Here is a 12,462-nt window from a genome sequence, read left to right on the forward strand (position 1 = left end):
AAAAAAAAATAGTGGAAGAGGTATATATATGTGTGTTGAACCAGCCAGTTCCAGTGGAAAAAAATAAAATAAAATAGTGGAAGAGGTATATATATGTGTGTTGAACCAGCCAGTTCCAGTGAAAATAAAATAAAATAGTGGAAGAGGTATATATATGTGTGTTGAACCAGCCAGTTCCAGTGAAAAAAAATAATAATAGTGGAAGACGTATATATATGTGTGTTGAACCAGCCAGTTCCAGTGAAAAAAAATAAAATAGTGGAAGACGTATATATATGTGTGTTGAATGCATACATGAATAGTTGCATACCAACCAGCTCCGGTGGAAAAAAAAAATAGTTTCTTTATGGATAGTTTGCATTTGATCAGATTGAAAAGATAAATTTAATTCAATGTATAAAGTAAGTTAAAATAATATTCATGGCTTACAAAAAAATTGTTATTGTAGTTCAATTAACATTAACTCCTCTCTTCCCAAAATCTTTCTTTAAATAATCTCTTATATAAAATAAAATTACGTACAGGTTTTTTCTTCTTCAATAATAAGTGATATTAATTTGTATATTAATAAATATTAAATTTTATTTTAATATAAATTTAAGAACGTATCTTGTATTAATTTAATATATGTAGAAGAGTTTTTAGTCTTGAGATTCAAGCTTAAAAAATTAAAAAAATATAAGATGTTTAGATTAAAAGAGGGTTTGAGACAATAATAAATGTTATTTTTTAAAGTGATTTTTATTTAAAAATATATTAAAATATTAAAAAAAATTATTTTTGATATTAATGTATCAAAAAAATATAAAAATATATTAATTTAAAATATAAAAAATTTAATTTTTTTTATAAAACTCATTTGTACCATCTAACCAAACAACCCCTTACTCTTAATATTTTTAGCTACACACGAGATCAAAGCTAATGGATGTGAAAACTTGTCAGCGTGGAGTCCTGCAGAAGTTAATTAAGTGATTAATTTTTTTTTGATTAATTAATACGTTCTGCAATTACCATGTGAATTGTACCCCACCCCCTCATGTATATATGCATGTATGTTTGCATGAAAATTTGAGTTAATGCACCAATATAATATAAATAAGCACTTGAAAGAATCCTCTCCCTAGAATCCCTCGTGACTAAAATTTATAATCACACATTGTCGAGTCCTTAATTAGTCCTTCTATCACTCGAGTCCTTGTCATTACCTATTTTAATAAATTTAATTACAACTAATTAGCATAAACCTCTTTGTTTAGATTATTGAGTAAAATTTATTTTGTTTATAAGTCAAGGTCTTGTGATTTCGAACTTGACTTCAATAATGCATATGATTATATATATATATATAGTGATTTTATAATTGATCATAGTTTAGTTTTGAAGATTGAATTGATAATTGGTAGTTAATTTTTTGTTCCATTTGTATAGAAATTGGCTCTCCGACCAAAACAGATTAATAAATTAATAAGAGAAGCTTAACATTGGAAGTAAGATCACGTTGGCTTTAATTGCAAAGACAATTTGATTTAGAATCTAGCTGGAGTGTATTTTATACACTGCAAGAGCAGCTGCGCCCAGCTCTTCCACGGGCAAGAGGTTGAGAGAAATCTTAGTACTCTCGTGGTTTTATTTTAAATGGTAATTAAAGAGTGATGTCGGATTAAGAAAGAGAGGCCATATCATTATTTAATTTGATTACAAAATGTGATTTCCCCCCTCCAAATTAAGTTTGTATGCATTTATTCCTGATGAATATAAATAGATTTGTTTTTTGAATTAATATGGGTATTTGAACTAGTTTGTGTGTAAAATATAAATAGATGTTAAAGCTCAAAATTAAATACACAAAACATTCAATTACATTTTTTTTTTTAATTTTAGAAAAAAAAGAGAAAAAAAGAGAGGCTATATGGACATTGTTATCGTTTCAAATCACTAGATCACAAAATTAGAAGAGAAGCTTAAAATCATTGATGAACAATTATAGCTCCACTTTAAGTGTGCAATTAATTTTAAAATAATATATTTTAAATAAAAATTAATGAAAAAAAAACAAACTTGATTCTGCAAGGTTTTATTTAGATACACCAATTTTAACCATATCACTCTTTAAATTGATTAAAATTAGAAATAACTTGATTTTTTTTTATTTATAATTAGAAATAACTCTCTTAATTCTCTGTTTTTTTTTCTTCTATAATTGCTTTTGAAATAAAATGAAATTTATCATCCTTTTTATACACTATTAAATAAACAAAGTTGAAGAATTTAACGCAATAATTGATAAGAATCCACATATGTATTCTTCTGACTTTTTGTAGATCAAGATATAATTAGCCTTATTGAATTTAAATACGCAATTCTATGTCACTGATAAATTTAAAAAAGTTCACCCCTATATTGGCATCCAAGGAATTTTGTAAATAAATAAAAAATGGTAAAAAGTACTCCATGGTACATGGCATTAACCACCACTGTCTTCCATCTCTCATCATTTGATGTGACCAGAATATAAGTAATGATATATGCCAGCCAAATCGTTTTGTCAATTTAATATCCACGTGGTTCTGGTTTTTTTTTTTTTTTTTTTTTAATGTAAGAGATTGATTTTATATTTTATCAATCCCCATTTCCCAAGAAAAAAGAAGTTAATTTCATTAATACCTGAATTTCAAGGCAGGAATACAATGATCAAAGCCGAACAAAATCAACACCTGAATTTCATTAATTTGATTTATGGAGCTCAAAAGTGCCTCTCTATTTTATATTAGATTATTTTTTATGCAAATCTTTTCAATTATTCCACATGGGATTATATATAAATGTGTTGAGATTGTCTATTTATATTAAATAAAAAGATGGGTTTAGGAGAATATAATAAATAATTGAAGTCAATGGATTCCAAAGCACAATGAGGGCATGGTTGCTTTCTCTTTATTGGCTCAACTAATTATGTGTTGACTTGAGAAATGCATAGGATAATAAACCAAATCAACCTCGGGTCAGCCTTGATTCTTGATTATGATTATGCTTAAAAGTTTGAAAGAGATTAAAGGTATAATGGCATAAAAATTCCCAATTAAGTTGATTCCTAATCATGTTCCAAGATTGATGGTGGATCTCAGGGGTCCAACAAGCAGTAGAGATTAGATTATCACTAGTGGATATATCTTTCTTGAAGTTTTCAGTAAGATTCTTGTACTCTGCTTGACTTTGCCGATTGAAATTAATTGCAACTTGCAATTTGCTGATGTTCCTTCCCCCCATTTTTTTTTTTTTATTCTGAAATTCATTCTGTAACTTCTTGAGTGTATACATTAATAGTATCTTAATTGAGAATAAGAAAATAACAAATATCATCATGATGTATATATACACATGCACACCGACCATTAATAATCCTAGTTAAAATTAATTTACTTTCTCATTTATTATGACAATGATTTTAATTTTTTTAGATACAATTTGAATAGGACTTACGTATTTGCTGAACACACACCCATGGAGCCAAAGAGAAGGGAAGATTAACAGATCATGACCGGGTCATTCAGGCAGCTAGCCGCCCAGCAACGGTGGAAAGTGCCGGTGTACCATGGAGGCGGCCAGCTACTAAAAACTCTTTGACATTTGAGTGTCAACCATTTAAATATGCAATGAAAAACAATGATCCAATTTTGTTTTCTATTATTAATGGAATCCGCTCCCACTTAGTTAGATTTCTAGTCTCGCCAAAAGTTATTAGTTTTCTTTTATTATTTGATGAATAAATAATTACAACCAGTTTTTGATTCGAGACTCGTAATTAAATGATTAAATTATTGTTGTTAATTTTTTTTTTTTTATCAAGAACAATTACAATTCTTCAGCATGATTGAAACAGGTCATCTGTCTTGAAACAAAAATTTATCTTCATTCACAGGTAGTGTTTCATTATTATTTCGAAATAAAAGAGACATAGTCAATGGATATATATATATATATATATCTTCATGTATTTTCAATTTTGAAATATAAAAAATTTATTCCCGGACAATTTCATAAATTTAAGTCTCCATCTCTTCAATAAAAAATATTGCTGACTTCTTTATAAATGTTTTTTTCCATCTTGTGATACTAACCAGATACAATCTTATAATTTTACAAGACCCCATGCATTATTTGTTCAATCTTTTTTGAAGGAGCTGATTAATCAATTGTCGAGAGGTTTTATTTCCCGCATCGATCAAAAGAAAAGAAGAAAAATCATCTCATAATAGAATATGATTTCTACAGCCTTGGAATTTTCTAGGAATCGGATTGAGAATTAGAATCTAATCCGACATTCTGGTCCTATGTAGCTTTTTCCTTTGCAATGGTTGGCTACACCTTCTTTGGCCCTTTGCTACCTTAACTGCGAACAAATGCTACATGTTATTCTCGAACGGGTTTGACTTTGAAGCTTAAGATATTAAGGTTTAAGATTTTGACTGATCAAAACTTTGAAATCAGAAAACATTGCACCCTGAAATAGTTAATTCTTTTGTATGAATCTTAACAGGAGCAGTACTATACGGAGAATATAGTGTAGCCCTGTTCAAATTGAAGATGACAAAATCAAGTACCATTCTCTTCTTCTCCTATACAACTTATAAGGACAGATGACGCTAAAGACAAAAAGGATTGGGATTTTTTTTTTCCTGGGAGGTAAACAGGTAAAGGTTTATAAAGATTATCTAATAGACGATCTCCAAATAACCGTAAGAATCCTCCTTGATTTCAGCTTTAGGTGGCTTCTTTTCTTCAACTTCTAGGCTGTCATCAACATTGGCAACAAGAACCAAAGCATTTGTCAGCTCTTTAGCTCTTTGAGCTTCAGATTCCCAATCAGTCCTACCCAGGACAAACAACATGGTCACCGCACAGGACCCTTGTGCAGCTAAGAGGCCTAGCCATAACCCTTCAAAATCAAACCTTGTAAAGAATCCTAACCATACTGCCACTGGCATGCCAACAAAGTAGAAACATCCCAAGTTGATGTTTGCTCCAACTTTTGGTCTGGCTGTCCCTCTTAAGACTCCACAGCCGGTTGTTTGTGGGCAATTTCCTAGCTCACAAAGACCTATTATTGGCAAAACAAGTGATGTTAAGGCTATGATCTCTTTGTCCTGGGTGAACATGCTAGCCCACACGTTCCTGACCATAACCGCAAAACTTAGAGCTGAAAACCCAAAAAAGAAGCTGAAAGAAAGGCCTGCAATGGCCGCAAACTTTGCTTTCTTGGGCTGGTTAGCACCTAGCTGATTACCAACCCTTGTTGAGACACTGAAACTTAGAGAAGAAGGGAATATGTAAATTAATGCAGTGGTTTGAATCAAAATGCCCATTGAAGCAACAGTTGCTCTTGGATTCAATAATAGCCCACATAGCAAGATCATGATCTCATACCACCACCATTCAAGACACACTGAGATGCAGCTTGGAATGGCCAAATTCAAGAGAATTTTCCACTCTTTGAAACACTCCACTGAAAACCCTCCCCATGTCTTCTTGTGGACACCAGAAACAAGGATATAAATTATCAAAGAACCTACGAGAATGAAGTTAGTCCACACCCCACTAAGAGCAACACCTTTAGTCCCTAAATTGAGGTGTGTAACGAGAAAATAGTTGATAGGAATGTGTAGAATAATAGCTAGAGTGGCGCAAAATGTAAGAGGTAAGGTTATTGATTGAGTCCTCAGATAGATTCTCAATGGATGCAAAAAAGATTGAGCTAAAAGGTCAGGAATAGAGTAAATAAGAAATAACTGTGCTTCTGTGGCTATTGACTCATCTTGGCCACAAAAGACAAGGATGCTTTTCATGTTTAGCCAAAGAAAAGAAATAGGCAGCGAAGCAACAATGAGCAAAAGTATTGTCCTCTGTAAAGTTTGGCCTAGGAGGTGGTGTTTTTGAGCCCCGAAAGCTTGACCACAAATCGGTTCCATTCCCACAGCCAGGCCAGAGAGGATAGAGTAACCAGTTATATTAGCGAACCCAACAGCAAGAGACCCACCAGCTAAGGCTAGCTCGCCAAGGCGGCCGAGGAAGACCATGGAGATCATTGAGCGTGGATAGAGCAAAAGGCCAGTTAGCATCATGGGGAAAGCTATTTCGGCTATGGATATTGCTTCTCTGATGACAAGGGAGAGGTCGTTCTGGTTTGGTATCTGGGTTTCTTGTCGTCCTTCTTTTTGTGGTTTACATGTTGGGCTTTTAGGGATCAATAATGTTGTGAACATGTTGGGCTCTTGGTCTTCGATGGAGACAAGGAAAGGGAAGTCCTGATTGCATTTGCAGGATAGAGGAGACGAGTTCAGCTGACACATTCTTGTTTTGTGTAGGAAATGTTAAAAAGAGTTAGCGTTAGAGAGAGAAAACAGAGGGAGAGAAGTTTTTTGTTTGAGGGGGGGTTTTTGGATGGGGTGAAGGAGGGTTTTTATAGGCGTTTTCGTAGGGGTTTGGATGTAATGGCTCACAAGCGTTTTTGTTTCTTCTTGGTGGCTTTAGCACCGCCCTGTGCATTAAGTAAACTGAATATAGGGAAAAATCCATACCAATGAACTAAGGATTTTTATTAGGATGTAGCATGCCTTTGGTTAAGATTGGACATAGCTACTTCATTTATGCTGGTATTTAGTTCCTTGATTAAATAGGATAAAAAACCAGTTTTCTTTTGTTCCTAGCATAATTTCCATCCTAGTTTTTTTCTTATCTTATTTAATCTTTTCTATTTTTATTTTTAGTTATGAAATCGGGATGAGCCTGGAACATGGCTGCTCCAGAACATTAACCGGTATGAAAATAAAAGAATGATTGATTCAGCTTGTCTTGATCAAAATCCTTCGTGATTTGATCAACTCTAATAAAATTTAGTCAAAACTCATTTACTTGAAAAAATAATCATAACAATGTTGTTTTGATTTTTTCAAAAATTAATTTTTGTAAGTCAACTCAATTCTCCTTGGTTCTTGACAATGTTGCAGAGTCAACTCTAATTTAAAAATTATGGACCTTGCTATTCATCAAAAACATCAATTTCTTTTTAAAAATACACCGAACTTGGGAATTAATTTTCAATTCAAAGAGAAAAACCAGAGAGAAAACGAATTTTCTCTTTACATGTATAAACCAGCTGTTGCACTGTAAAAAGAAGTCGACTGATTCTAGAACATGTTCTGTTGGCTCCCACAGGAAAAAACTCTAATGTGTTTAGAAAAATGGACAGAATAGTTTATTGGAAGGTTTATATGTAAGCACCGTTTTGCTCTAAACTCCAAAAAGCTTCAATTGGGCCCATCAATGCTGCCTTGACAAGGAAAATTTGTTTGCATCGATTAAGTAGAGACTTCACTAATTTATTGCCATTGCCAACTCTGAGCTTGTCCTGTTTGTGTTGCCGGACGGCTTAAGTGATTGTGTCACTTCAGTATTTTTTACACCACTAGGTAATGGCCAGGCCAGAAGATGCCGTCGATGATTGTCCTCGACTTTATTATCCGGTATTAACGATCATATTAGTCATGGTCAATGCACTGTATGCAACACATTGTTGAGGCTTCTGTTAAAAAATAGCATTAAATCACGTGATATTTTCATGTTCACACGTTGGTCGACATCCTTTCTCCTAACATCTCTTCAAAGGGGAAAAAAAATCAAGGGTTAACCTCATATAGGCACTCAAAAGATAAGTCAATTCTCAATTGGGTCCCCAAAGAATTTCTCTCAATAAGTTCTCCGTTCTATTAAAACTCCTTATCTAAGATTCTATTTGATTAAACTTCTCAACCCGCTTTTTGAACAGGAAAAAAACATGTTGAGAAGCATAAAAATGATGTTTTTTAACCTGTTTTTCCGTCCAAAAAGCAAGTTGAGCAGTTTAAATAAATGAGCCCTAAATCGTTGGGTCTAAAATCATTGTAAGTTTATATATATATATATACAGAAAACATTAATTTCTCTTCATATGCATAAAAAGGGTAATTCGGATGAAAAGGATCAATGGATTTTGATTTTGATTTTTTTTTTTTTGGGGGGGGGGGGGGGTTCTATTAGGAACCCATTTGAGAAAGTGCTTTAAAACAGCATTTCATTTAGGCAAAATCGATTATATGTTCATGCAATGAAGTGGTAAAACAAGATTTGAGGAATGAGTCAATTCAGCATCTTAGGCTTTTGGTAAAATAATCGGGGGTTTTTCAATTTTCAGCCAGGGTCTTTCTTTTACGCTAGATGATGAACTTTCACCGTCTTCGCTTCTATTTTGGAACAAAGCCAAGTGGATGGGAGTATGGTTTCACACCATTTATTATTAGTGGATCGGTCTTGGCAGAGGGGAGATCACTCGAAGTCTCTCCAGCACTTGGGTGAAGATCTTATGAGCCCATGCTTGGGACCCTCTTGACTTCAAACATGCACATAGAGACAACGTCGTGGCTTAAATGGTCATAAATGTGTACATAGAGTGCTAAGAAAAAAGAAAGTATGCGATTTGTAATGCTTAAAACTCCTTTCATAATGCTTTACTTGACTCTAAATTAAGCTCCCATTCCACACTTTTTGAAAATTTGTTTCTAAACTCAGTTGAGAATTGATAGCTCGATCAAAGATCCCACCAATTCTTTGTAGTTATTGCGAAACGTTTTGCACTCTTCTCTTTCAAAGTCGCCTTTCGGTTCTCTTGCATGCACGAAAGGGATTTTGGAAAACACTCTAATTAACACTGCCGATGACCTACAGAAAGAAAGGAGAATAAAAAAACAAAACATACTAAATCAGTCACAAAGTTGGAAAGGAAAAAACCCAAAGGGACAGGTTATCCGATGCCGAAAGACCAGTGGTAAATAGAATTCTATGCTTTCACTCGAAGGAATGTAGCAAAGGAGCCAATGGTCTCATGCCCCATTCAAAGGGGGGAAAACAAGTTGAAAGAATAAAGAAGGGTCAATGCAAGATCTTGCTTTAGATCATGCCCTTGTAGAAATTTGATGATATTGATGATGGTAAATTGAAAATTGCTTTTGACATAAACAACATAAATGATTGCTTTATCTTGCCTTCAACATATATAAATGACGTCGATGTGTAAATTTTTTTCATGAAAAACGCCGGTGGTTATATATGTATATATTCAAGCGAAAGATTTAAAATTTCAAACTTGCATTGTTCCATTGCTTTTATGATGATGTTTTGAAATTCAAAATATTTAGAAATAAGTTTTTTAGCAATTGAATTATGAAATATTCAATCACAGGTTTTAGTATGATAATCTATTCTTTATTATTTGTGAAACTTGTAACTTGTTGTAAAAAGCTTGTAGCTTGCAAAACATTCTCCTTTTGAGAGATTTGGAGACCCTTAAATGATAAAAGCACCACCTTTAAACAAATAGTTATAATAAGTGAAAGAATGAACATTTAATCTTAAGAATAAAAGTATTTGTTCTTAGTTTTGATACAATAAATGATTTGAAATTAAAAATGTATTTTTATCAAGAATAGATTGATTATGAACTTTTTACCTATGTGATTCTACGGGTATTTATACTCCTATAACAATGTAGAAAAAATACCTCTTAAGGATTTAGAAGGTCTCTCTACCCTTATAACACTTATTGTTGACATTAATATTACTAGGGGATGAGAGATGAATATCCATGATATTAACATTAATAGGAGATGAAAAACAAATATCTCTTGCATTAATATTTTATGTTTAAAGTCATAGGAATAAGTAAATGAATCCTTATGGCCTAACATGTGGCCTATAATTTTCTCTAGGTCTTTAGCCCTTTGTACTTGGCACACTGCCAACCCATGATCAATGGGTATGACAACTAGCTAGACTCATGCCTGCTTGGGCTTGACTGCGGTCGATGGGTCAAGAAGGTCACCAAATCCATATCCAATTGGGCTTGGCACATAGCCAAGCTTAAGAGCGATGGATCTAGCATTTTGCTAGATATATATCTAATTGGGCTTGATACGTAGTCAAGCTCAGGGCGCTGGGTTTGACATTTTGTTAGACCCAAGCCAAAATGGACTTGGCATGCAACAAAGCCCAAGGGTGCTGGGTTTGACGTTTTATCAAAGTCATACCCACTTAGGCTCGGCACAATGCTAAACTCAAAGGTGGTAGGTCTAACAACTTGATAGATCCATGTTCTTTTTAGCCTGGCACGTAGCTGAACACAAGGGTGCTAGGTCTGACAGCTCGATAGACTTACACCCTGTTGAGCTTAGCACACAGCTAGGCCTAGAAACGCTGGGTCTAGCAGTTTGTTAAACCTATGTTCACTTGGCATTAACTTGTAGTCATGCTCAAGGGCGTTGGGCCTCGAAGAGAGTTAATTCAAAACCATTTGAGCCTAGCATTTTGTCAAACTTAGGGGTGTTAGGTATAGACACAAGCCCCACCCACTTATAAATGAGTTATCACCCTACTTTTAGACGTTCTAAATAGGGACATGAGCTTTTTCATAAAGCACCAAAAAGTATTAACCCATCATTTTATATATACCAGAAAATTAGCAAATACAAATGGAAACACTAACATAACTTTTTTACCGGTATATTGCGATGACTTTTACTGACAAAATTCTCCATCCATGTATTCATCGGTAAACACCGACATAAAAATTTCATCGGTATATACCAAAGGAATTGCAGTAGGAACATAAGGAATGAAAAAATAAAAAAGCTAGATAGTACGATGACATGTAAATTTTATAGACGACATTCCTGATGGAATTAACCCAACGGTAAAGTACATCCATAAATATGCCGATGATAAACTTTTCTTAATATATACTAAGGGTATTATAGTGGGATTCAAAAAAGACAAAATGTACGGTGAAGTGGTATTTTTATCAACAAAGTTACTGATGGAATAATTTTATCGGTCATACTTTCAGTAATATTTAATTTATGACCTGACAATTTACCTCTCTCCCTCATTTCTTCTTTTTCCTTATGCATTTTTTCTGCAACAAATAGTCACCCCCCAATCTCAACACCATTCAACCTCTCATAACAAATCCGACCACCACAACACTTAGTTTACCATTGTCCGTGTTTTTATTCAAATTTTAGTGAAGATTTTCCATTTTAAGTAAGCAAATCTATCCTTTCTTTTTTTTCAACTTAATTTTAAAATGTTAATTTTTTTAACATATATTTTGTAGTATATGTATTTTGTTTGAGTATTTACTTGTTTTATAGATTTATGATTTGTACATGTAAGGGTTTGTTTTAGATTTTGTAAAATTATATTTGTTTGTAAATTGATGAAACTTATGTTGAATTTATAATTTGTACATGTTGATGATGAATTATTGTAATAGGGTTCGAGATTTTATTAATTACGCACTATCTAATCTGAGAAATATTTGTAGAGGGGTATTAGATGTTTCATGCAAGAGGTGTAAAAATAAAAAAAGTTTCTCAATTCAGATGTTGTAATGATGCTTCTTTTAGAAAAAAAAAAAAGGTTCATGGAGATATATTTATGTTGATATGCACACGGAGAACTATATTTTCCTCATGATACCATGATAGAAAGAATAATTGAGTCAACTTCTAGTTCTAATAACGAGCATGAAGTTTTAGATGACAATAATAATCTTTATAGGAATATGATTATAAATAAGATTAGAATGAATTAGGGTCACGCCAGTCAATGTCCAATCGTAGATGAAGAACCTAATGCAAGCACGACCAGGTTTTTTGATTTTTTGAAAGATTCTGATGAGCTATTATGAGATAGTTGCATAAATTATAGTAAATTATAGGTCATTGCACATGTGTTCACCATCAAGTCAGATCATGGGTTGAGTAAGATCAGTTATGACAGAATTATTGAATATGCGAGAAGCATTTTACCTAAATGGAACAGACTGAAAAAAAACTTTTATGTTGCTAAGTCCATGATGAAACACCTCAGTTTAGGATACCAAAAAGTTAACATGTGTCCAAACTTCTATATGTTGCACTACTTTGAAAATGCAGAGCTGACCGAGTGCAGAACATGTGAGTATTCTTGTTATAAACTCATAATTGACAAGGGAAGGACTCTTTTCGTTCACTTTATTCATTTTATCCATCATCATATATTTTTAATGAAACAACCAATAATTAATTAATTAGATGTCAACAATTATTCTGGAGAACAAAGTAATATTGTTGGCAAAAAAATAATTACTATTTTATTGATTTGTTTTGGCAAAAAATAATTATTGATTTATTGTTGAAATTTAGTAGCACAAGTTTTTTTTATAAAGGAAATGCTCAACATCTCGAGCGGTCATTTTATATTTTACCTTTTTAGGCACAGTGAATGATGTATATACGAGATAAGTTATAAAAAAATTTAAAGTATTTTCGGATCCCTTAATGGTCAAGATAACATACTAGTTCGTAATGGCCATTCTATAAATTAATACAT

General features: G+C 32.9%; 1 protein-coding gene across 1 annotated transcript; it reads right to left on the minus strand.

Moving 5' to 3' along the window:
• Positions 1-4,510: 4,510 nt before the first annotated feature.
• On the minus strand, positions 4,511-6,428 carry LOC118056393 (protein DETOXIFICATION 49). The gene has a single exon (XM_035068585.2). It carries the CDS (start codon positions 6,348-6,350, stop codon positions 4,716-4,718), a length of 1,635 nt encoding a protein of 544 aa, XP_034924476.1. The 5' UTR covers positions 6,351-6,428; the 3' UTR covers positions 4,511-4,715.
• Positions 6,429-12,462: the final 6,034 nt, after the last annotated feature.

The sequence above is a fragment of the Populus alba genome, chromosome 15 (genome assembly GCF_005239225.2).
Source record: "Populus alba chromosome 15, ASM523922v2, whole genome shotgun sequence".
Lineage (NCBI taxonomy): Eukaryota > Viridiplantae > Streptophyta > Magnoliopsida > Malpighiales > Salicaceae > Populus > Populus alba.

Coding starts and splice junctions, on each gene's coding strand:
- LOC118056393 (XM_035068585.2), bottom strand. CDS start 6,350: ATGTGTCAGCTGAACTCGTCTCCTCTATCCTGCAAATGCAATCAGGAC.